Source organism: Chelonoidis abingdonii, chromosome 9, assembly GCF_003597395.2.
Source record: "Chelonoidis abingdonii isolate Lonesome George chromosome 9, CheloAbing_2.0, whole genome shotgun sequence".
In the NCBI taxonomy this organism is placed as follows: domain Eukaryota; kingdom Metazoa; phylum Chordata; order Testudines; family Testudinidae; genus Chelonoidis; species Chelonoidis abingdonii.
Window position 1 is genome coordinate 9,243,895 of NC_133777.1, and position 25,726 is coordinate 9,269,620.

Here is a 25,726-nt window from a genome sequence, read left to right on the forward strand (position 1 = left end):
GAGGAGTCAGTGGAAACATTTCCTGCTGCAGGGGCTGAGGGCAGAACAGCCACCCACAAACCACATGGTCAGGCTTGAAGACAGAAACTGTCGGCTCTTGTTATTCCTCCCTTCCGTCATTTATTGCCCATTTCCAGGAAAGTGCAGCTTGGAGCACAGCCTCATCCCTCCACCTTCCCCATATTCCATTAAGCAGAGTCAGCAGCAGCAGGTTAGTCAAAATACAGCACAGAGCCAGCCAGGTCTTGTCAGTCAGTGTACACTCAGAAATGCCAACACCTCACCCGGGCACGAAGCCAGTCCCCCTTTCTAAAAGCCGGCTGGCCGTCTTCATGGCAAGAGGCAGACACACGTTAGTGTCTCGGTGAAACCGTGGGCTGGCAACCTCCGCTGATGGTGTCAGTACAAACTGAGCCACACTGGGCATTTTCAACAGGTTCATCAGCTCAACGGCCCGGGTCAGGATCTCCTCATTGTCTTCCTCACTGTACACCGAGGCCATGGCAGGGCTCTGAACAAACGCTCTCATCTTGGACAGGAACAGGGACATCCTGCAGGAGGGAAGAACACAGCCTTGAACCAGCAGGAGCTTCATGAGAACAGCTTCAGATTCATAGAGCTCCTGCCTCAAAACCACCACTCTTACATCACTCCCTAGATAGAGCCTACAGGTGAAAGCACCCTCTAGCCAGAACCACAACCCCTCCATCACCAACACTTGCTGGGTAAAGCTTGGATGGGAACAGCTGAGGGCTTCCTCAACAGTAACAGTGCCACCTCACTCCCTTCGGTGCCTCCTACTGGGAGTGGCTGGGATTACACACTGCCTACAGTACACTAGTCTCGCTAACCACTACCCAGACACATGCACAAGCTGGCTGCCTAGCTGTACTCTGGGCTCCCCCAATCACACTTTTCTGTTGCTTTCACAGTTTGCCTTGTTTCAATTCCCGAGTTTTTCATTAAGCTAACAGGAATACAGCAACAAACATTTATTGGTAACCTGGCTGAACTGCACACTTAACCTTGACCTGCTGCCCTGTTTCACACCTGGGGATCAGATCTTGGCTGCGTGATGCCAGTTTGGTCAGCGTTGTCATGAGAACCGTGATGACACGTGGCGAATACTTGGGGATGCTGGCCGAGGGCCGCAGTTGCGTGATTTCAAACAGCATGGCCTCCAGGGCTTCGAAGAACTTGTTGATCTGCTCCACGGTGCACCTTTTGTCATATGAGACAGACATGTACTCTCCAATAGCCCAGACCTGCAGCAAGACAGGCAGAGAGGTATACAGGCACCAGGGAGAACAGTCTAAGGATGTGACAGATGAATTTAGTTTGCACCAGAGGTAGAGAGGACAAGGAGGAAGTTTGTGAAGAAAGTCCCCCAGTAGCCTGCAGAGGAGGCCACAGGTAGGAGATCCTCTGGATCAGAGGCTGGCAGGCTCCTTACCACATAGGTGAAGATATCCTCTTTGTTCCGGATGTTGCTGACAGTTCCTGAAAACTCCAGAAGCTCCTTGGACAGTTCCACTACCAGGGAGGGGTGCAGCTTACACAGAAGCACCAGCTGGGAGCTCAGCACTCTGCCAGGAAGAAGGGAGAGAGTGATAGCTCGGGAACACAGACACCACTTCCAGACCACTTGTCACCCACAGATCTGAAAGTGCTCAACAGAGGAGGAGAAGCGAGATTCAGTATTTCTGTTATGGCAGCGCCCAGGGCCTCGAGCAGGATCACGCCCTATTGCACTAGGCAGACTTCAGGTTAGTGACCTGCCCAGCAATACAGACAGAGGGACAGAATTACACTTAATCCCTCCCTAGCATAAGTCCCAAACCCAGAGTTTGGGCTCAACCAACTGCCTGGCACCCACAGGGATCAGAGCAGGCTGCTCACCAGATTAGGTAACCCCAGTGGCCCACTAGTAAGGGAGGAACCCACCCCCAGACAGGAGTTTGCACAGTGACTACACGTGTGTGAATGGCAAACAAGTGCCTCCGTGCGGGACAGTGGCTGCAGATGTGCTGTGATCAGGCTGTGCATGACACCAAAGCCCTGACTGCAGTGGCCAGTGGCTCCAGTCACTGTCATCAGAGGTGGGAGCACCCTGCAGCTGTTTGTCCAGACGGTTCATCTGCAAGACTCTGGTGTCCAAGTGCCTGTGACCCACATGGTTTTCGTGACCAAAGAGAGGGAGTTGTTGATTTCACTCCAAGCGTGCCACCCACAGGGCACCATGTCACTATGCCCTCTGAAGAGAGGCCACGCAGGGATCGTGCCAAGGCTGGTCCCCAGCTACCCTTGGAAAGCCAGACCAGGGCTGAGGGCTCTGTGCTGTGTACCCTCCTCCTGGCAATTCTATCCACTCTCTCCCCTTCTCAGAGGTGCCCATACTCACCTATGGACATCGGCCTTAAACGCTGGGATCTCGTAGAGCTGCTCACTCCTCTCCAGCAGCACCAACACCAGCTGGTTTATCAGGGAGCCATCTGCAAACTGGAGATGGAGAAGCATTTCCTTCAGCACCACAGCCCCCAGTCACTCCAGAGGGGATGCGTGGAGCCTGGCAGCCTGATCCGAGTGACACAAGGTGTTGGGCAGGAGCCTTGCACTTGTCCTGCTGCTGCCCACACTTGAAGAGGCCTCACCGATCAGCAGCTGCTGCTGGAAGCAGCCTGGCAAGGATTTCAAACAATGCTGAGCTACTGCAGTAAAGGCCCTTTTCCACAAAAGGAGCCTGCCTAGCCACAGCCTGTTCCTAGAGGTTCAGTCCCCAGAGAAACACCCCCCCCCCCCCAATCCCAGGAATTCCCTTTACCATTTCCTACACCCACTCTGGGAAATTCAGGGTCCTGGGTATTTTCACCCCCCATTAAGGGCCAGAGCAAAGGGAAGAGGGCACCCTTCTGGAGTGAGCCAGAACCCAAGCCAGAGGGAGTTTAACCCTTTAGTTCCCATGGATATTCTTCCCATGACAAAGGGAACATGAGAGACAGCGACACACAGGACGTGAACTCCCCAGTTAGCTGCCTGCAGGGAGCCCTACCTCTGCCACCACACTGAAGTAGAGCTTCAGTAAGACAGGGATGGTGTCTGCACACTGCACGACCCGGGGACAGCTGGCCATGGACCCCAGCAGCCGGCGAAGAGGAGCCAACCTGTTGACAACAGACCCCAATATCACCATGAAAGCAGCTTCCTTGAAGAATCCCAGCTTCCCAGCCCAATCCTCTTCCTCACTACGTCCTTCAGCTTTTGAACACCTTGTAAAACTGAAGAGGAGAGGGAGATGTGTGCCACATTCCAGCTGTGCCTGTACACAGGAGCCAGTCTGTGATCGTACACACGAGCCATGCACAGCAACCCAAGCTCTTCCTCTGCACAAAGCCCTGACTGCAGTGCTGCTTCCGCCTCCTGGAACCCACAGCCCTAAGGCAGCTGTGAGACGGGGAGTCACAGCACCCCCATGCAGCTGAACTGGACGCTGGCTGCAGCTGGCTGACCTCGTACCGCTCAGGGGAGTCTCTGGGGGCAGTCTCAATGCGGAGGAGATACTGAAAGGTGCTTCTGTAGAGCGGGTGGCGGAAGGCCTCCAAGCAGCTGGCTGGCTTGGCTGCAGGATCCCAGGTGGCTCTCTCTGAGATGGGAGCAGAGGCAGATCTAGTGATGGACACACACAACATAAACTGAAGGAATGGGAACACAGCGGCAAATTGGCTAGGTGACAGTTAGAGGAATGTTAAGGCGGAAGGGCCCCAATAGCTGATCAACCCCCAGAAAAGTCCCAGGTTTCATTCAAATAGTTCCCAACAGCGAAATGGTTCTCAGGCCTTCAGAACAAGAACAGCAACAGGGTTAAAAGGCAGAAACCTGTGTACAAGAAACGCTGCGTAACAGACGGAGATCTCAGGCAGACTGCACCATCCCTCAGCAGCTAGGCATGATGCTACTCTCCCAGCGCTCTCTCCAGCTGACTCAGCAGAATTCCCTGGCAGAGGACAGTGTAATGTCCAGCAAACCCAGTGCTCCATGATGACCGAAGTCCCCTCTGCCAGCACACAGCTCCAGTGCGAGTCTCCGTTCTAAGCCTCTCCGGAAGTGCTTCTACACTCCGGGGAATCCCCAGGACATGTATGGGGTAGCGAGCCAGTCATGTTCGTGTTCCCTTCCATTCTCACATGACCCCCCGGGAGAGAATCTGACTTCATGTCTGCCCGAGAAGCTAATAAGGGCAACAGGGCAGGACATAAGTGGGCCTGGCAGAATTTTTATTTTCTAATCATTGAGATGGATAATATCAATATTTAGTTTTAAGCTCTTTTTTTAAAAAATTTTTTATCCATTCAAATTTTCACAGTTACAGGAAATTAAGGGGGCTGGTGGTGGCCAGATAATAATTACTTAATGACATGTTGGAGGCTCAAAAAGTTAAAGCATTATAACCATCAAGACACAAAATATACACAGTAAATATCCTTAAATCAAACTCTAATCAAGGGGCATTTTTCTGACCTTGCCTATCTGTAAACTTTGATCATCATCAATGGAAATACTTTTTTTTCCCATCGGTTTGTGTATGATGAAATCAACATTTACCAATAAAAATCGAATCCTTCCAAGTCTAAACGTAAGCCTGGCTAACCGAGACCACCAGGTCTGGCATCCTCTCTCTGCCAGTGGCCAATACCACGTGCTCCAGAGGGATGGACACCTACCAATTGCTCAGAGATGGACATGGGGGAAAGGGAGGGAAATTCCTTCCTGACCCCTAACAACAGTCAGCCTACTGCTCAGAAGCACAAGACCTGACTGTCCCTATCTTTGCACATGCAGCAGAACTACAAACGCTATTGGTCAGGTGCTTTCGCAGCCTCATATAAATCCAGCTACGGTAGCTGCTCTGAACTGATGCGGGCGTGGGTGTTCTTTGGGTGTGGGGCAAATTTCAAGCAATTAGTTCTGGCTCAAAGAGTGGGTCAGAACACTGCCCTGTGTCAACTCCCTCCTAAAGAGCGAGGAGGGGAAGGTCATGTCACCTCAGCTGGATGTCCAGAGCAGCCGCCAAACATGGCAGGTCAAGCAGCAAGTGAAAGATCTCGATGGCTGTGTCTGCACCAAGCAGAGCTGGCAGAAGGTCCATGAACTCAGAGATCAAGGCTGGGCTATTCCATGCTAGGAGCTGAAGGGAAAAAACAGGCAGAGACTTTCACAAGCAGCTAGCAGTAGGGCTGTTTCTCTTCCCCCCAAACCAGGCTGGATTCTCCCACCTCAGAGAAGGCAAAGCATGTCACAGTGGAAGTTACAGGTGTAAAGGGAGAGGAACAAAATGCACAGAACTGTGGAGTGCTGGGGCAGGTCAGTTCTGAGACCCCACAGCCAGAGCGAAACATTTAGAAGCGGATGATCCAAGTTTCTCACAAACCAACACAGCAAGTTTCACCACATGGAGCATTTGCTTCGAAAGGCGCTCAGGCTGGCCCAGCACAGAGCTGGATTGACCCCACAGGATCCAAAAAGGGGGGTTGCAAGGATGACACAGGAGCTCCCAGAGGCCACCTGCACTGGGGCTGATCTCAGAACTAGCAATTTTGAGTCCCTAAGTCTTAATCCAAGAGAATTAACCCCTGCCCCAACCAGGCCCGGCTGTCCTGGGTGTCGTCAGACTCCAGTGAAGGAATTAAAGGGTGCTGTGGACAAACTAGGAGCTGCTGCATCCCACAACACAGTCGTTCCCCTGGGACAGAGCCCACTGACACTCTTTCTGCTAGTTTGGTTGCCAAGCCCTTACTCCCCTGCCCACCCCCAACTGCTGCATTACGTACTCAGATGCCTCTGGATCAGAGATGCTACTCACAGCCTTTCAGGCCCTAAATAACCACATAAACATTCCAGAACTAATCCCTCACCACACACATGCTTTTAAACTGCTGGTGAGTCCTTCCACTGTCTGTCATACGTGCATGGCAATGGGCCTCAAACTGTGGGGCATGTGGAGAAATGTTGGGGATGGCGCGCACTGGAGCCTGGCCAGCCCCCACGGGTGTGTGTCCATCACCCAGCCACAGCATTGCTCCAACCCTGCTCCGCCCCAGCTGTAGCTCCACTCCATACTCCTGGGGGAGTTCTGCGCCAAAAAATTAAAAATTCTGCATACAAATATTTTAAAATTCTGCATATCTTATTTGTTAAAATAACACAATATAATCACACTAGTTTCAATTATTTTGGTAATTTATTTAAACTATAGTACAATGGATGGAGAATGGGGGTGGAGAGCACTGGAGGAAATCCCCGAACGCCCTTTGTCTAATAGTAATGTAGCTAGTATTGACTTCACTTCTAGTTCTGAGTCAATAAATATATGCAGCCATATGCTCAGTGTTACATCAGAGGCAACTGAACAGCAAGTGAGGGCTAGAGACTCAAACTCACAATTTATGTTGGCTACTGACCAGCTCCAGAAAGGTCAGTAGCAAACAGTTCATGGAGCACATTTTGATAGGAAATTTTTTCAGTCCAAAAATTTAGACCAGTTCTAATCACTCAAGCACCATAAGCATTTATAAGGTCATACTGTCCTTTATAATAAGGCTCCTTTACACCACTCTGGCAATGTAAAAGAGCCTTAAAATTTTTACACCTGTTTTAGAATCTTGGGGGAATTCACTAAGAACAATGGGAACAATTCACTAAGCAGGCAGGCTGCTACATGCTGCTCTGCCTGAGGGACAGAGTCTGCCCCACTTATCTCCACAGAAACATCCCAAAGCCCTGCCCCTCTATGTCGAGCATTCCGCAATAGTGAGTGAGAGAGACAGTCTCTCTTTCAGGCATGACTGCCCCGCCTCAGTAGTGATTTACATCTCTACCAGCTACTCTGAGCACCCAAACCAACCTGCCTACACTGCTGGGGAGGGGTGCATGACCGCTCTTGCAGCTTCCCTTTGTTTCCCTAGCAGAAGTAATTTTTCTGCAGGGAAGCAAAGAAATCTGCAGGGGCCACAAATTCTGTGCATATTAAGTGAGGCAGAATTCCTCCAGCAGTTACTCCACCCCTAGCTCAGCTCTGGCCCCAGCTGCAGCTTCACTCTACCCCCAGCTCAGCTCTTGCCCCAGCCCCGCTCCACCTCCAGCCGCAGCTCCACTCCACCCCCTATTCCGCCCCAGGCGAGCTCCACTTCTAGTCCTGGCTCCTCCCCCATCCCCAGCTCCTCTGCTGAGCCAACTGTGCAGCCATAGAGATGGGGCAGAGACAGATTCCATTACTGGTAAGGGGGAGTGCGACAGGAAAAGTTTCGGCACCACTGTTGTACAGCCACCGCCCTGAGCATGAGGGGCTTCCATTCCAAGGACACATGTGAAGAGCAGTGCTCGAACCAGCCCCCAGCCTCCATACCTTGAAGAGGTTTGGGAAGATCCGTCTGAAGATGCTGAGGTTCTCTGTGAAGAATTGGATGTTGTCCCTGCAGAATTGGATAAACTCAAAGGCCAGCATTGGGCTGTGGAAGAGTTGAGCAGGAATCCTGGTGAACAAGTGCTTGTAAACTGCCTCTGAATCCACCGCTGCTGTCTCACCTGGGAAAGAAGGCCCACTCAGGAGCTCAGCCCACGCAGCAGCCGCCCTTCCAGGGCTGGAGATTTTACAGAGTGGCTTTTGTAACATCAAGGCCAAAAGCAATAGGAGGTGGCGGCATGGTCAAAGCTAGAGAGTTTTAGGAAGCCGCTGAGAGGAAGAGTATTTCTGTGCCTACTGATCTAATCCTGCCTCTCAAACAGAGGCCTGAATGAGTGCACAGGTACCGCAGAGATTCCCAAAGCTTATGGAGGCTGGGGGGAGTGGGGGCGCGACAGAAACAATATCTCAACCCCCAGCAACACCTGTCTGAGCAGCTCTAAAGAGGAGAACACATGTGCACTGTCAGCTTACTGTGGTTCAGGAAGAACTGAGCAATGGGCAGCAATGCCCTGGCACAAGCAAGGTCCCCACTGATTCTGCCATGCAAGATCTTCAGGCAGGAGAGCGTCCGGTACACATAGGAGGAGTCCTGCCTGCAGATAATATCCATGATAGTGACAGCCTCGATGAGACACTGCACGAGGAAGTACAGCAGATCAGAACTGTGCAAACAAATCCTCCCCCACAACCCTCACCCCTGCTCCTTGTGTACTTACAGCTTTTTGCAGGTCCCCATCTGGTTTCTTCAGGGCCCCTGACAGATAAACAAACCAAACTCAGTCCCCTGGTCCATGCTGGGTATTTGCCATTGTTAAACTGGGCAATGCTGCTGGTGTTGGCATGGGCTCTACTGGGAATGGCTTAATACTGGCAAGTCCATTATTAGATCAGTGGAAGTCTCCCTTCAGCCTTCAAAACCAATGTGATGAACTGAGCCCTCTTGGACCTCCCCGAAACACAGAGTATCCTTATTAAACACACAGCAGCCCTCTACAGGAGGCGTGGAAGAGACAGCCCAGAATTAAGGATGGTGGGGAAGAGCTGTGGACCCTCCTAACTCAGGTAGTTCTGAGCAGTTACAGTCAAGAGAACCCACACCCCAGTGTCTACAGTTTCCAAAACCCAAATCAACAGCACGAGGTAGAACGCATATTCTGGCAATAGAACCAGGTGATGTTTGAGAGCTAGCAAGCAACTTCTCCCATCCTCAGCTAATCCCTCTAGGGAGTCTCAGCTCAGATCCCTTCCTCTGCTTCCCCAGACACTAGGGAGTCAATTAGTGACTCCAAGCCAGAGCCATGGCCTAGCAGGCAGCTTGAATAGAGTCTTGGGCCTAGTCTCAGACCAGTGGGGAGACTGTGACCTTGGCCCAGCAGGAGACTGAACAAGGCGATTGTTAAGAATGACCCTGAGGGGCTCTGATGAGAGTCCTACATACTCAGACCACAACTCACGCCGGTTGCTTTGCTCGATAAGCCGCTGGCAGTACTCAAAAGCCTTCTCTCTTAGACGCTCCTTCGGGGGAAGCAGGCGACTGGAGGTGGAGGTAGCAGAGACCATGGACATGATAGACCCATCTACCTCTGATTTGTCATCTACAGAAAAGAGATCAGCACAGATCACACACTGCATGGTACTGTTCGAGAGTTTTACCTATGAACGAGGCTCTACAAACTGTCCAGCTCACCATGGGGGAAGAGATGATACAATGGAAAACACACCTGTATTCACACCCTACACACTGTGGTAATCATCTTTGTACAAAGCATGCCTTGTAAGGGATTGTTTGAAAACTCATAATTTGCTGATCAGTATTGTCCTGGTAAAACATGTGTGGCAACATTGTTTGTGAAAGTATAAGATTCTCCTGTTGATGTTGTCAGCACGTGTTCTGAACCCCACAGTCCTGCCCAGACATAAGTCAGATCTGTCCTACGCAAAGGAAGGAACGTGTGCATGCCTTAATTTGCATTTAAACAGCAGAGTCAGCAAGCAGAGAGGAAAAACAACGGAAGTTTAAACAGGGGCATTTTTGACTGTTATGCCTCATTACTTATATTCACTTAAAATCTCTCTCTTTGTAGTTGTTAAACTTGTTTTACTGTTTTAGCTAATCCAGTGAGTTAAAACTGAAGTGTCAGGATAACTCCATTTGGGGTAACAAATTATGTGCATCTCACTCCCTTAAAGGAACAACGGACTTCACGTATTTGTACTGCCCAGGACAGGGCTGGGCAGTAGAGGATATATATTTGTGGGTAAAGATCTGGGACTGTGGGTGTGTTGAGGTCATGCTGCAGCATAACCAAAGGTGGTCACAGCCAAGGTGTGGCTGGCTGACTGCAGCACATACACACTCACACAGCTGGGAGTGTTTTACATGCTGGAGGCTGATTGGGAGCAGTCCAAGCTGGAGGCTACAGCAGCAAGGCGTTGTATAGGACCCGGATTGCAGAGCAGGGGTGACAGCTACTCACTGGTCTGTATTGTACTCTGGTATGTCATAGAGGGGAAGTGGTATCTGGTATCCAATCCAAGGGGAACATTCTGTTGGAGTGTGGGAACGTTACGACAGCACCTAAGGGGATGCTATCTTCCCGCCTGGCCTTCATTCTTTTTCCATGAAGCCTGGAGGGATTTTTCCTGAAACCTGAGGGCCTAAATAAATGGTTAATTCTGGCATATCAGATCATGGTCATTCAGCAGGCTCACTGTGACACTTCCTTCACAACAGTCGTAGCCCTGGCATCCCCAGCTATTGAATTCAGGGACCACCATGCCCTGCCAATGCCCCTCAATTCCAACCCACACCCCTCTGTTGGACCAACTCCAGGAACAACTGGGGAGACAGTGCCAAACATACTGAACCAAATGGTGAAGCCACCAGATGCCCTTTCAGGACTAGATCAGGAAACACATCCAACTCAGGATGTAATACAACACCCAACCACAGCCTCTAGGCACACACCCGGCACACCAAGCTAGTACCTGAATTAGGGCTGTTTGCCCCCTCGCTCCCATAGCACAGCAGCCACTTGCGCAGCATGGAAAAGGCCTGCATGTTGAGCCACTGGTCCTCTGTGTAATATTGACCAATTGAGAGCACCGTGAAGAAGTCTGTGGCAACTGCACCATCCACCTCTGTGATAGGGCCAGGCTGGGAATTAGAAGATAAACTAGGTGAAGTGGCAGGACTTCCTAAGGCAGAGATTGTTGGGGAGAGGGGAAGTGGCGTTCACCAAACACAAGAACTGAGGCAGTGAACAGGTTTGTATGTTTACATGTATGTAGAAGATGGGACCCTCCATAACAACCAGAGGCCCAGGATGGGAAGGTGCAGGTCTTTTCCCATGGGAGGGGCCCTCAAAGTCCTTTTTATTTCCCATCTCCCTCAAAAGCCACATTTCAGCAACCTTCCGTTTCAAGATAAATGGTTCTCAACACATGTCTGTGTGGTCACCAAAATCTGCAAGATGCTCTATTCCACCCCTCCCTGGGGCGAAACCTTCTGTTTCTGTACTCTCATTAGCCTAGGAGTTTGAAATCCAGACTCTGATGCTCAAGGTGCCTGACCACTGCACCCACTGGCTGTCCAGCTGGCTAAGAACAGCAGCACTTCTAGATCACCTTTTCTAAAGATGACCTGAGCTCAGGAGCCTTTAAGGGTGGGGAGGTGACATGACATGGTCCAGGTCCTTTTGAGGGTCTCTGGAATTCACCACTCACCTGCCTTGCCCTGGGATTGGAAAAGAAGCCTCCAGAGGGCTGTGCAACTCCTTGCTGAACGCTTGCATATCTCAGCCAGTCCACCATCCTTTTATTGACCAGATTGGTCTGATCTACAGATGGAAAGCAAAGCAGGTAAGGGTTAGATTCATCATAGCAAGGGGCCTCTGCAGCACGCTAGTCACTAACCGAACTGGTATACTTTAAATCTAGCCCAAGACTGACAGCAGAACTCTAGTCCAGCTCATAGCAACTCTCAGAGCAAAGGGATTCCCTCACAGTCAAACTCTGTAGGTGATTTTCACACACACACACACACACACACACACCCCGGTTCTTCTACTTTTACACAAGCTCAGAGACCAGCATCTTTTGTATTCCGTTCACAGCTCCGTATACGATTCCCACCCCCTGGCCTTTCCCCCATCCCCCATTCCTGTTCATTGCTATACTTAATTTCATCAATGTTCTGCACAATTCTTCAGAATGAAGCCAGAAAGTGAGCACAGGAACCTGGGATTTGTAATACAGATCAGCCCAATGGTACATCTATTCCCAAGTCCTGTCTCTAACAGCAGCTATTGGAAGGGTAGTATCAGAAGGTGAGATGTAATGGACAATAATGGAATAACCTGTCTGTTAGGGGATGTTTTTTCCCCTAATTCAGGGTGTTGTGATTAGTCTGAGCCCTATAGCATGAAAATGAATATCCTCTATACAGTTTTATCCTATTTAATGTAGCAGAAGCCCAGGGAAGTGGTGCTGCATCCTAGGCAAAGGCAAATATTCCATTCCAGCATTGTCCTTCAAGCCTCCCCCAGTTTCTGTCCAAGAAGCGCAAATCTCGGAGCAAACTCCTGAACCTTGTCGCAGCACACTGCAACATCTCCTTCTCATAAGAGTATTTCTGCACCTTTTGCCATCAAGCCCCCCCCATGACTGGAGTGCTCTCCCAAAGCCTACTCACCAGGCCATCACCTCCCTCCAAATTTCATCACCCCCACCTTTCAAATTCTCTGCCACTCCAAATCCCACTTCTGCCAGGAAACCTATGAAAAGTGAACTGGCTGCTGTTCTGTATTCACGAAACAGAGACACAAACTGGGGAGCCACGCAAGTCTTTCCACCCCTACCCCAAGCGCCTCAGGGTACATATTTATACTGCAATCACACTCAGAGGCCACAGTGCTAGGCACATACATATAGCAAGGATCTCTCTGCCTAAAGAGAGAGTGTCTCTCTGTTCTGGAAGGTGCCTAGCACACTCGAGAGCACTGAACAAATAAGATAATGATCCTCAATGGATCAGAGGTTCACTTTCCCTGGGATATAGGTGCCATTTATAATGGCAATTTGCAAGTATCCCAAGCCATTCTCTTGATCTAAGCCTTTAAAGACCCTCCTTTATCATCATGCTGTGTGATTGTGATCTGTTCATTCTCTGTGGGTCTCTGGGACCCTCTGGCATTTACCTTCAGTTAGGCTTGCTGGCGATAGACTGATGATCTTGGAGAGTAGAGGAAGAAGGTGCCGTGAACTCTGACCCTCAGGCAGTCGCCCTTCCAGGACTTTTACAACACGCTGCCCCACTGCTAATACCTCAGCCTTTTTATGTCCCTTAAAATGAAGCAAAGTTTAAAACAAGATGATCATTTGCAACTGAGATTTTAATGATTTCAGCCTTACAAACGCTTAGATGAGAGCATCTCTGCTCTGATGCTGAGTGCATCTATTTTACCATAATCCACAGATCTCTTCTACAAGCTGAAGTCACAGTTCCCAATGGAGGAAACATCTGACAAAGCAACAAGTTTGTGGACAGCCACAATTGGAAGTTGAATTTATTTGCCAAAAGTGGCTTTAGCGGGCACCCCTTCAAATATAATGCTACATTCATCCAGCATGGATGGAGAGGCAAACAATAGAGCTAACAATCCCTAGTGGTGAATTTGCCAATATGATTTTTAAACACAAGGCTTGTGGCTTTGAGTCAGATTGATGAAACACGTCCTAACATGCCTAGTTAGCTGGTACTTATAAGGAGAATAAAACACTCTGTTTGGAAGTCTTGCTTTGGTTTAAGATACATAATTAGACAGAATTGTCAGGGGACCTGGGTCTCCCACAAAGATAACCCCTCCTTTGGGATGACAGGCAGATACCAAAGCTTTTGAGAGGCTGCCTGCAGCCGGGTGGTTACCCTGCTCCTGCCCTGAAGGGCTTACAACAGCCCTGGGAGAGGGCTGTGGCAGGGGAAAGGCTGGGCTGATTGGAGAACAGCCACAGTTGTGGCTGGCTTAATCAGGGCCCAGCTGGCCCTTATAAGAGGGCAGTGGCCCAGAAGGAAAGACAGTCTCTCTCTCTCTCTCTGTATTCAGAGAGAGAAGGGCCTGGCTGCAAGGAGCTTAACTAAGTGCCTAGAGTGGAGCAGGGCTGGGGAAAGGCCAAGGGAGCTAGGGAGCTTCAGCCTAGGAAAGCCTCAGGCTGCAGGCCTGCGGTAAGGTCAATGGGGCACTTGGATTGCAGGAGGCGCCGCAGCAGTGAGTCGTCGCCCCGTGACACTGCCCTAGTGGTAGCAAATGGTTCTCTTCCTCCTCCAAAGCCATCATGCTAGCAGAAACTAAAACCCATGCAAGTATTCAGAGTCTCTGATAGTCTCTTCAGCTGGCTGCCTCATCCTCTTGATCTGAAGGATGTAAATCAACACCAACCTGTGGCATCACCTTGTCCAGTAGTTATCAGATGTGTGCCCTACTCAGGGAAAAGCAAGTGATTGGGTGTTGAGCTACACAACTTTCTAGAGGTGAGGGAGCTGCACTTGGGAACCCTACTCAAGGCTAGTAAGCCTGTGTCATAAGTAGATAGGTAAGGGTTAATTTTCTTTTACCTGTAAAGGGTGAACAAAGGGGGAACCAAACACCTGACCAGAGGACCAATCAGAGACCTGGATTTTTTTTAAAAGTCTGGGAGGGAACTGGAAACTCGGGGTCTTTTTGTTTTCCTCGGCTGTGAGTAAACAAGCTTTTCGTCTAACTCCAATCTTCTTTCTAATATTCTACTATCAAGTGTGAGTACAAAGGAAACAAAGCAATAAGCTGTTATGTGCTTTGGTTTGTAATTACATGTGTGTTGATTTTGCTGGACTGGTTTAATTGGGCTATCTTTTAAATCAGACTGTTTATTCCTATTTTCTTATAAGCCACATCCCTGTATTGAATTTCTTAATGCAGTGTTTAGTATATGTAAGTTCTTTCTTTTTTTATATAAAGTTTTCTTTTTAAAACTTGTGGGAGTTTCTTTTCCTAGTGAGGCAAAGGGGAGAGGAATTTCTGTGCCCGGAGCTCTGTCTACCTCTGTGTGACAGGCTAGGGGGAGGGGAGCCCATGCTCTGTGGTTTACTTTCCTATTGTCCCAGGGCGGGAACAAGCTACGGGGAAAAAGTTATAGGGGAAAGAGGGAGAATCAACTCTGTTCTCTTGTGTTTGAGGTTTTTCTCTAGTTACTGCTACGAGACAAAGGGAGGGGTGAATCTCTTTGTGTGAGTTTAACTAGGTTGAATGCATAGCCTCAGGGGGAAGTAGATTATCCTCGCTGGGTTGTATTCAAGGAGCATAGTAAGGCATCGCTCCGGCTAACCCAAGGAAAGGGGGGGAAGCTGGGGGATGAGATAGGGAGACCCAGGGGGCTCTGGGTCTTGTGGGGTCCCCCAGGGATAAGTTGGGGCGACTTGAGGGCTGATAGGAGCCAGAATCCTATCTGGTGGCAGCGAGATAAGATCCAAGCTGGTACAAGCTTGGGGGGAATCATAGTAAGCACCCAGATTTTGGACGCTAAAGTCCAGATTTGGGACAGACATTTACCACAGCCTGTTAACATACAAATACATACACCCTCCCCACCTCTCCACACACTGACAGATGAACCAAAGAAACACATTAAAGAAGAGACTTCTGATTTCAGGATCATTACAGTAAAGGAAAATGGTAAGAGGAAACTCCATCCCTCCCGGGTTACAAAGCTGTGACACAGGGAACTGAAGGAACCATGTCGTCATGGTGCTGACACGCACCTCCAGGAGCCTTGCCTGCTTTCTAGAGAGAAGCATGATCAATGGCGGATTTCCAGTTTTAAACAAGTTTACCAGCCACTTAGAGGATCTGCTCTTCACCTGTTAGAAATGCCTAAAATTACATCTGCCAGTCTACTCTCCCAACAAACAGAAGAGCAAGAGGCAGAGAAGCCAGGGAAGAAAGTTGCTGCAGCTGCCTCTTTCTGGCAACAGTAAGGCTATAAGCTCTGCGTCTCAGGCAAAGTACGCAGGACTGACAGAGCTGCAATGACAGGTAGGCAAATAGAATGAGTGACTCACTTCCCACATCCACTTCAATTCCTTGCAGTTAGAAGAAGAAACCCATCTAAAGGAGACACTGACAGGCAAGAATGAAAGATAGGAGGGTCTTTTTGTAAGGGCTCTGCTGAATAGTTCTCGCTTTCATTACATCAAGTGGGACATTGCTCATCAGTGTCACCTGCTGCAATGAGCTGCAGTAGCAGCACTAAATCTACCAAATCAAAGCCTCAGCAGCATCAAAATAGAGCAAAAAAATGTGTTATGGTTCGGTTTCTAATTCAAAGGTAAATACACAGATAAGAGGCCAGTTTTAGATCTGGGAATTTTTACATTTTAACTATGCAATTGCTTTCTGAGGAAACTACGCAATTGCCTTCTGCTTTATAAATAAGTTACTTTCCCTAGTAAAGGTAGATTAGAGCCTTGCAACATGACTCGAACTTGACGACGAATGAAAACAACCGTCCCCTCACCCTTGGGTCATCTCTGACCACCCCTACCTGCCCTTACTGCCAGCCACCACCACCTTGCTGCGCTCTGTGAACGCTGCAGAATGAGCGGGCCAAGGAGTTGCAGCACACAGAGCACAGCAAGTTGGGGATGGCCAGCAGGAGCATGGCATGCACCTGCTACCAACCACCCCTCACCACCAGGGCCAGGAGAGATGGATAGTGGGCTTGGGGAGCTACCATCAAGCCAAGTCTCAAGGATGAGGCAATGGCAGCTCTTACACAGGTTGCGGGGAAGTGTAGGTTCAGGTTGGTTCAATTCTGACAATGACTCAACCCTCTAATGTCAGGCTGGGATCAGCTGTGCTTGGCTCAGGTTTTAAAGTTAGGCCAAGCAGACCACTGAACGTTATGAAAAACCAGCACCATAAAGAGGTTAGAAACCACAATAAATTTACTTTTCAATCCTTTCCTTTGCAGGCATGAGCAGCAATAGATTGAATTCTATTACAGGAGCTTGCACTGAAAAGTTCCTTCCCGCTCCCCAAGTCACAGAGCCCACTGCTCTCATCCACTCATGCTATTCACACGTTGATTTTAAATATCTCATCATTATCAAATCTTGAATACACAGAAAACTTTACTGTTTGATCCCAAACAAAGCATAAATGTTCTTCTTAATTTACATGAAGTTCCTTCCGTTCTTACGTATACACATGTAAGTAAATTTTACTCCCCTTGAGTTAAGTGAAGGGGTGATGAAATCTAGACAAGACTACTGATAGCACAGTCCATCTACCTGAGCCAAGAGGACGGAGGACACTAGACTCAAGAGCTTTGCCTCCTGGATTTCATTGCAGGATAGGATCAGATAATTGCTGGGTGACATTTCTCTCAAGATGGCAGCACACAGAGCCTGAATCTGCTCAGGACACTTGGGCAAACACAGTACTTTCTGCAACAGCTCTACAAATTTGCCATCCAACCTACAAAAATATATTAAAAAAAACAAAACAAAAACCAGTCATTCAGGCATCACTGAAAGAAAACAAGAATGTTTACTTATATTCCTATTTGACAGTCCTGATATAGTGTCTTCTTTGAGGCTGGCCCTTAGTAATCTCATATTACTCAACCTCTTCAGTCTGAGCATCTCTGAATTTCACTCATTTAATAAGGCCTGATCCAATTCTTAATGAAGTCAGAGGGAATTTTTTCCACTTACTTTAAGAGGAGCTGGACAGGGTCTCTAGTTTGCAAGGGGAAAGAGAATGGACTGGATTTCAACATCTGCAACTAGCACAACATTTTCAGCAAAGGGAATTTTTTGCAGTCACCCAGCCTTCATTTCTGATCTGTCAAGAACAGAATGCTTTGCATCTCCTGTGTACTGGAGAAGCACAAGCTTCAGTTTCGACATTTTATATTCTAATAGATACACAGTTGCTGGGATTAGTACACTGAAGTGGATGCTAAGAAAATATTTTCTGTTACAGAAACAAGACAAAAAAACCACAACCAAACACACACACAAATTCCATCTTCACAAGTTTTACTTTTCATGGGTAAGGTGCAGAACTATAGATGTTATATAATAATGGACAGTAATATATTTAAAAGAGCACAGCACTCACCCCTGGGTACAGAGACATATTGGTAGATACATTAAAATACAAAAAAAGCTATTAACTATTTTTGGTCGCTGCAAATGCAATCCAAAAAGGAAGTAGGGCAGATCTGTAGTAGTACTGATCTACAGAATACTGAAACACACTCTTGACAATACCCCGTTACAGTGACTACCTAACTGGGCTTAACATGTCCTCTCACTCACTTCCGGACATATTTTGTGGCTGAAACAATAAGGAAAAGTCTCTGCAAACAGTCAATGGTATCATTTCCCAAGTCGTGATTCTGGAGAAGGCTTGTGATTCGCGAACTAAACTTCCTCAGTTCTTCATCCTGGATCTCCCTAGTGAAGAACAGCAACACAGGAATTAGGAAGCCCTAAACCAGGAAAATTTCATGGTCTAAAACATACAGAAACAAAAACACAGAAGTCCACAATCCGCTGCTCTGTTAACCTCAAAGCCAAAATACTGGTATCAACCCTATTTCTGTGATTTGAACTGTCTGAAATGTTTGTTCCTTTAAAACCATTTCCCCTTTATTTTTGTGCTATGTGGTTTTTATTTGCTTTTCAAGTTCAAGAAGCCAATTTGTAAGCCTCTTCTCAAATGGCAAGAAAGGAAGTAAATAGCTACTACCACTCCAAAGCTATGGCTGCTAAACGAGCAATTTAAGAGGGAAAAAGCTTTAATATCTCCTACAAACAAGCCATTCATCCCTTCATTTGCCAGAATGAAAACAAAGCCAAAGCTAGGAAGACCCAAGAATGTTTGCAACTCTCCTCTGAACACATCATCCTGCTGGTATCTCAGCAGTCCTCTCTGAAAGCGCAGTATTTTAGACGCATCCTTGGGAGCAAGGTTTCAGGAGAGCTTCTGAGAAGGCTGAATCTGGAATTGTTTCCAGCTGCACTGCAGCTGCACCCACTCCCACTGCCTATTGTCAGCAATGGGGAAACCTCTCAGTGGGGACCAGTTCCAAGAGGCAGCCTCCTGTCTGAAGTGTCCCCTTGTAGTGGTGATAGCTTGGGCAAATCACTTCATGCCCCTGCCTCAGCCACCCTGGCTGGGCAGTGGAGAGAATAACACTTCCCTTTGCCCTGGGTTTGCAGATGTCAGCGTCTGAGGAACCCTCAAGTGTGGGAGCACAAAGCGCTTGAAACACTCACAGCCTCAGGAACGATGTTGCTCAATGCACCAACCCAGACACAACCCCCTCCCCTGCCTGCCCTCAGCAATCACTGCCCTGAGCAGAACCAGGCACCTATACAGAGACAGGAAACCCCCCCCACGCGGGGCACGCAACCCAGGCGCCCTGCTGCCCCCCCTCCCCACGCGGGGCACGCAACCCAGGCGCCCTGCTGCCCCCCCCTCCCCACGCGGGGCACGCAACCCAGGCGCCCTGCTGCCCCCCCCTCCCCACGCGGGGCACGCAACCCAGGCGCCCTGCTGCCCCCCCCTCCCCACGCGGGGCACGCAACCCAGGCGCCCTGCTGCCCCCCCTCCCCACGCGGGGCACGCCACCCAGCGAACCCCGCCTCACGCGGGGCCGCGTCGCTGGCGGAGCGAGGGTCTGGGTAAGCCGGCTCCCCCCGTACCGGGCCTGCCGCAGGAAGTTTTCCGCCCCCGGCGCGAACATCCCGCCGCCGCTACTCAATGGGCATAACAGAGATCTACGGCAGCAGAGGAAGGAGCCACACTGTCTCCACTCCCTCCCCGACCACTTCCGGCAGGCGCGTCCCTGCCAAAAAAAGGGCTCGTGGGGAACGCGGCTGCCCTCGCACGAACAGTTCCGGGAGCAGTCACCGCCCTGCCACCCCCCTGCGCGGGGATCGTCGCGCTCTGATGAATCATTCTGCAAGGGCTGCGCGCGATAACAGTATCCTTCCGCCGCGCGGGGCCAGGAGAGGTAAGAGAAATAATCCCCCCATTATTAGGGGAGGGGACGGACTGACGTGGCTGAAGGCCCATTCGTGTACAGCCCCCCCCCCGGAAGGAGTGTCAGGGGCTTGCAGAGGCCGGGCAGTAGTAGCGCCTTTGGCCCTGCGGTCCCTCAGGTTGCTAGATGCCCCGGGACGAACAGGGACTCCCCCTTGGGGCCCAGCCCCCATTTATTCCCTGCCAGGGCCTGGGGGGCACGTGGCGCCTGCAGGGGCGAACACTGCTAAAGGGGGGCACCCGGGGCCCAGCCCCCATGTGCACTCCAGGCTTGGGCAGGGCTGGGGACTGATAAAGGGGCCCTGAGGGTTGCCCAGTTTTTCCTGGCGGTTTCCCTCCATGGTGCTCTTTGATGAAAGACTAATCTTTAATTCCTGGAGGTTTGGGAACTATAGAGCCCCCTCCCACGCTCAGCAGCCTAGGGTGACCAGACAGCAAGTGTAAAAAAATCGGGGGGCGGGCGGGTGTAATAGGAGCCCAAAATCAGGATTGTCTCCATAAAATCAGGACATCTGATCACCCTACACCAGCCTGAGACCACGCAGAGCTGTGATGGTTGAAGAATGGAGCCTGTGGGCAGAGGCATAATTTACACATGGGCTATGCAGGGGGTCTGCAACAGCAGCTACCATGACACAGAAATTTAGTCATCATCACTGCAACACTTACAGAGACCCTCCTCCCAAAGCAAAGCTTGGAAGAACCATGAGCTGCAGAAACTTAAAATGGCAGCTGCCCATGGAGATGGCAGAGGTGTCGCATGCAAGCAGCCACACCGGGGAAGGCAGAGTTGAAGAGAATTGACGTCCCTTCAGATATCACCTTTTAGCAGTTAAGGCTCCCACTGTTCACAGCCAAAGCCCAGCTGCGAGGCACTTGCCCCTGAGTATAGGACCAAGGCAGGTTCTCAGAAAGACAGTCACAGCACTGTGTAGAAGTGTGGCTGTGGAGCTGAGATTTTACATTTTCATTTTTGGAAAACATGACACTAGCAGAAGCTCTTAGCCTTCTATAGGACCCATTTGAAAAGAATGTATTTTGAAAAGGCCAAGATAAAAATAGCTACGCAGCAGGCTGTCTTCATAAGTTCCAAAAGGTTAAAAGACATGAATATTTCCTCCCTAGAAACATCCCTTCTGACTGCTAATAAGCCTGTAGCTTTTATAGCTGCACTTACCATCAGTCTTTCAGCAGGAAGGGATATTACTGTGCAAAGCTTGCTGGTTCTTTTACCTTTGGGAGTTGAATGCCTTGAGCCACTTATTGGTATAAAGTTCCTTAAAGAGCTTATTCACTAACAGTTTCCATTAGCCATCTCTGTGCTAGCTCATGCTGCCTTTGGAACCAGAAACTTCCATTGCTGTAGCTATCGCCAAAGTCATCACAGAGCATAAATCAGACATACAGAAAACAGAGGGCTAGAGACAAAAGGTTCAGCTTTTCCCAAATGTAATATAGGGGGGAGCTTGTCTATTATATTTTAAAAATGGGTCCAACACCGATGCTACATTTAAAAAGGAAGATGCTAAAGGAGATGCCCAGATCTCGCTCTCTACAGATTTTGTCTGCAATGTATTTTTGCTGACCTGAGTAGGATTTTTAACACATGGAGGAGCCAGCCAGACTATGGCTACTTGGCAGGGAGAACCCATCTTTAGGTCCACTGAGGTCTTCATGGCATTCATATTAAATTCTGAAACTGAAAGCCAGTGACCTTGTTAACCAAAATGAGCAATTAGATTAGGGATAGTGCAGATGACATAAGATGTCAAAAGGGAAGAACAGGGCATAAGAATTATCTACCCTTAAACGGGAGGACGTATGCATGGGCTGAAAACATTTCCAACTTCTAAGCTTCACAATATGCTGTCTATCATTTACAGCAGCAGTTGAAATGGTTTAGCACAGAACTGATGAAGATCCCGATGGGTAAGTGAAAACTTGATCCTGAGGGCTTGGCTACACTGGAGGGTTGCAGCGCTGGTGATGGGGTTACAGCGCTGCAACTTACTCTGTGTCCACACTTGCAAGGCACAGCCAGCACTGCAACTCCCTGGCTGCAGCGCTGGCTGTACGCCTGGTCTGCTTGGGGTGTAACGATTGCAGCGCTGGTGATGCAGCGTTGCTCTCGTCAAGTGTGGCCACCAAAAGCGCTTTTATTGGCCTCCCGGGTATTAAGAGGTATCCCAGAATTCCTGTCCACAACAAACCAGAAGAATGGCTGACCTCTGAGCTCCCCGGAGCTACTTATCTAAAAAACAAACACAGCTGTTCTTTGCTCCAGCAAGCTGAGCGGAGGCAGGGGAATTGCTTTGCATAATTTGCATTTAGTGAATAAAAGAGGGGTGGGGGAAGGGGTCAAAACTTTTAAAATGATTGAAGGTAGGTGCTGTGTATCTTCCAGTCCTTAGAACTTGCAAGGCAGGGAGCTGGGAACAGTGTCAGCTCCAAAAATCCACTCTCTCTGTCTCCCCCATGCTCCCTGTCACACTCCACCCCACCCCCTTGTTTTGAAAAGCACGTTGCAGCCACTTGAACGCTGGGATAGCTGCCCACAATGCACCACTCCCAACAGCACTGCAAGTGCTGCAAATGTGGCCCCACTGCAGCGCTTTCCCTACACAGCTGTACGAAGACAGCTGTTAACTCCCAGCGCTGTACAGCTGTAAGTGTAGCCATACCCTGAGTCTACAGCTAGTTTGAGGGACGATAGGCTAATCCACAGGGAAAAGATTATAGAACTTGATGCAGAAAAAAGGTCATTTATTACCAACAATATGATGATCTAATGTTTCCCAAACGTACCTTCCAAATACTAGAGCTGAACTGATGGCTCACAGCTAGGATTTTTCTGAACCCTGAAAATATACAAACATACACCTAATGTTCTGTACATAATTCAAGGGCAAGGATGGAGAGGGAGAAATATTTAGGTTCTGTCATCCCCAAATGTACACTGCCTGTTTATAGCCATGCATGAGACAGAGTGCCCAGGAGACAGGCACACAAAAATAGCACCTGCAGCACAGAGCAACACAGCCCTTTGGGATATTCTACAGCAGGGAGAGCTGAAAGGAAGGCAGGCCCAGTCAACCTCTCTGGTTCCATAGACATTGATAAGTGATTATGACCACACTGAAAAATAACTGTTACAAAGAAGACAAATGTGCCAGCCTAGGCTTCTGCTAGCAGTGAAACACTTATTTGCCACAGTTACTAACTGTACAATAATCATGTGGAGCCAGACCCTGTTTCGAGCCAGCCACACCACAATTGATTACAAACTGGGCCTAAACACAAGCAGTTTATACCAAGAAAATGATGAAATCCACACCACAGGCTGCTGAGGAAATCTTCCAACTCATCACAATGCTATGCAGGCAGTAAGAGCATATCCTTTAGCCACTCAAAAGGAGTAAGCAATTTCAGGGCACCTTCTCTTTAATATATAATTTTATTTCTGGTTATAGAAACAAAATGCTAAGAGGAGACGCAATACTCCTCAACCACATACATCAATTTAAGATAATAGATAACAGAACAGGTAAAATAAATGAAAAAATAGTAGAAATGTAAAACTTTGTTATAGCTTTAAAATATTAATGTTTTGATACATTAGAAATCACATTCAGATCTCAAATTACCTTTAAAAAAAGTATGGCTCCTTATAAAAAATACTGGATCCCATTTGACACAAACATGCAGGCCCTACCCTTGGATATTGCATTCCCACACTTTCCCCTTCCTTGGTGAACACAGTCCTCTCCCCACCATCCCAATTTGTACCCACATACTCTGTAGTTGCAGACTGTTTCACAGATGGCAACGCTTGCAACATAACCAGGAGAGAAGCTGAAATTCACATCCAATGCCACAGACCTAGCTTTTCCACTTTAGAGATACAACCTGCTTTTTAAAGCACTGATTAATAAACTGGTCATGAAAAATACTTTCTATATCAGAAAGTACTCCAGAAAAAGTTATGGCAGGAGATGTCTTCTCTGGGCAAGAACAGAAGCCAAAATGAAAACAAAGCTACATCCCACCCATACCATTCTCTCAACTAAGTCCAAACTACAATGCGGAGGGGGCAAGGTTCCGTCCATATCAACCCATTGAGATATTCTGGGGCCTACTCGCTGTTATACATATCACCCCCCTACCCCCCGCCCAACACACAAGAATAAACTCTCACAGTCTTGGTTAGAGATTTAACAGTTTTCTAACAGATCTTCAAAATTTGAACAGATTTTATTGCCTTCTTACTGGTTATTTGGTGTTTCTTATAGTTACTGTTGAGCTTAATTAAGATCGGGTTTTTTGCATGTGTAATACAATTGCCTGATCCTTCTGAAACAGCTCTTAACACTAGTCTGGAAACTACTGATATTAAATTACACATCCACTCTTAAGCTTGCATTTCCTGGCAGTCTGGAGAACTCTAGTCTCATCAGGATAAAGAGCGCTACAGCAGGAATCAAAGCAGTAGTACAGCTTTGCCATTCTGTAGTATTTTCAAGTACACTTTTACATTTTTTCTTGCTCTTATTTTTCCTAAGAAAGTCTCTTCAGAAGTACTACTACCCTGATTCCCTGTGACTGCAGGAACATTTGGGGGAAAAAAACCAACAGAAAAAGGGTGCTCAAGTTTACACTAACTCCTTCACTGTTGGACCCACTTGTGTATATCAGCAGCCTGTCCACTCCAAAAGTGTAGCACTTTAGTCAGTGTAACAGGATCTACTACACCAGATTTGTAGCAGTGAGGCAGAGATCAGGAAGGGGATTTGCATTTTTCTACTTCAATGGTTTTTAACCTGGGGTCTGCAAAACTATGTCTAAGATTTCCAAAGGGGTCCACACCTCCATTCAAAATTTTTTTTAGGGGCCCGCAAATGAAAACCACTGTTCTGCTTAATCTAAATCCTTTCTTCCAGCCAGTCCAAGAAAATATTCTGACACTGCATCTGTTTTTTAATGATGGTTCTGCTTTTGAGAGTTTTCAGTGAAGCCAAATGGAGTGCAAGAAGTCACATGACTTATCCTAGGTCATATGAGTAGGCAGCTGAAGCCCACACTAACCCCCAAAATGCTGACTCCCAGGGGCTTTGCTGTAACCTTTAGGTCATATCTGGAGCAAGAACCATAATATACAGAGGGTCAAATTTGGATTTCACAGTGGCTTTTCTCCCTTCAGGAAGAAGAAACGTGGTGGTTTCTTTCACTGCCCACAGCACCATGGCTACTCCCTTTTGAACAACCTTCAGCCCAAATGACCCTCCCAAGAAAATCAACCACCAGATGCTGATACCAGCAGAAATCTAGGAGAAGCTTGTATTCTAGGTCCTCACAGAAATGCAATGAAATATTACTTGAGAGACCTCACAGAAGCAGCTTTTTTCTGGCTCCCTAATGCTATGAGTAACCTTGGTAAGGCCAAAATAAGTCAAAATTCGTCTCAAGGCAAGTCCAATAACCTCAGTGGAGTTATGCTAGCAACGAATTTGGCACACTCAGGAGAGGGAAAGGAGGAATTCTAATTGCATGCATATTTTTATTAGATATATTTTATCTAAGAGAGCCTACGCCTCAGGCTGGTGGGAGGTAGGAGCATCATAAAGAAAGAGACAGGCTGCACCACCTCTGAATACCATAGCAGCCAGCCCCAAAGCAGCACACACACACGCACACGCCTAGTATCCTACATCGTTGTCTTTGGCGAGGTAATATCCTATACTACACAAGATGCTAAAGTGACCAGCTGGGGGAACCTCCATTCTTGGGGGATCCCAATTCTAAACCTTTTGGTAATTCAAAGCAGATGGGAAAACTGAACATGATGCAGATAAAGCTCACCTTTCTGCCAGCGTACTTCATTTTCAATTTATGTGGAGGTGTTTCCATTATGTACAGGGCAGGATGAGAATGTGCAAGGATCTTGGGGCCTGGTTTTCTCAAACCATGGCTGAGAGACAGCTTAAATCCCTTTCATCCTCTAATTCTTATTAGTGCCATTTGGGGTCTTCCCTGCCTATAGAACAGCTTGTGCTGCTGCTGCTACAGAGTTTCCCAGTATTGTGCTAGAAGTGAGACTCATCCCAGAGGGAGAGCAGACTCCTAAACTGGCCCTTGTGCCCCATAAGAGGAATGAATCTGCGGGCTCAAGCTACACCTC

The 25,726-nt window shown here is 48.4% G+C and overlaps 1 protein-coding gene and 1 long non-coding RNA gene across 2 annotated transcripts; one reads left to right on the forward strand and one right to left on the reverse strand.

Annotated features, from left to right (window-relative positions):
• Positions 1-100: 100 nt before the first annotated feature.
• AP5Z1 (adaptor related protein complex 5 subunit zeta 1) lies at positions 101-19,447 on the reverse strand. Its single transcript, XM_032767794.2, has 17 exons — positions 19,212-19,447; positions 17,820-17,957; positions 16,785-16,971; positions 12,658-12,802; positions 11,186-11,298; positions 10,448-10,616; positions 8,914-9,054; positions 8,176-8,213; positions 7,931-8,093; positions 7,400-7,578; positions 5,040-5,182; positions 3,514-3,663; positions 3,050-3,161; positions 2,402-2,499; positions 1,454-1,586; positions 1,051-1,265; positions 101-551 (listed from the first exon to the last, which is right to left on the reverse strand). The coding sequence occupies exons 1-17, from the start codon at positions 19,250-19,252 to the stop codon at positions 281-283; spliced, it is 2,436 nt and encodes an 811-aa protein (XP_032623685.1). The 5' UTR covers positions 19,253-19,447; the 3' UTR covers positions 101-280.
• On the forward strand, positions 19,437-25,720 carry LOC116817566 (uncharacterized). The gene is made up of 3 exons (XR_004371964.1): positions 19,437-19,522; positions 21,435-21,480; positions 24,749-25,720. It is a non-coding gene; the product is annotated as an uncharacterized LOC116817566 (long non-coding RNA).
• Positions 25,721-25,726: the final 6 nt, after the last annotated feature.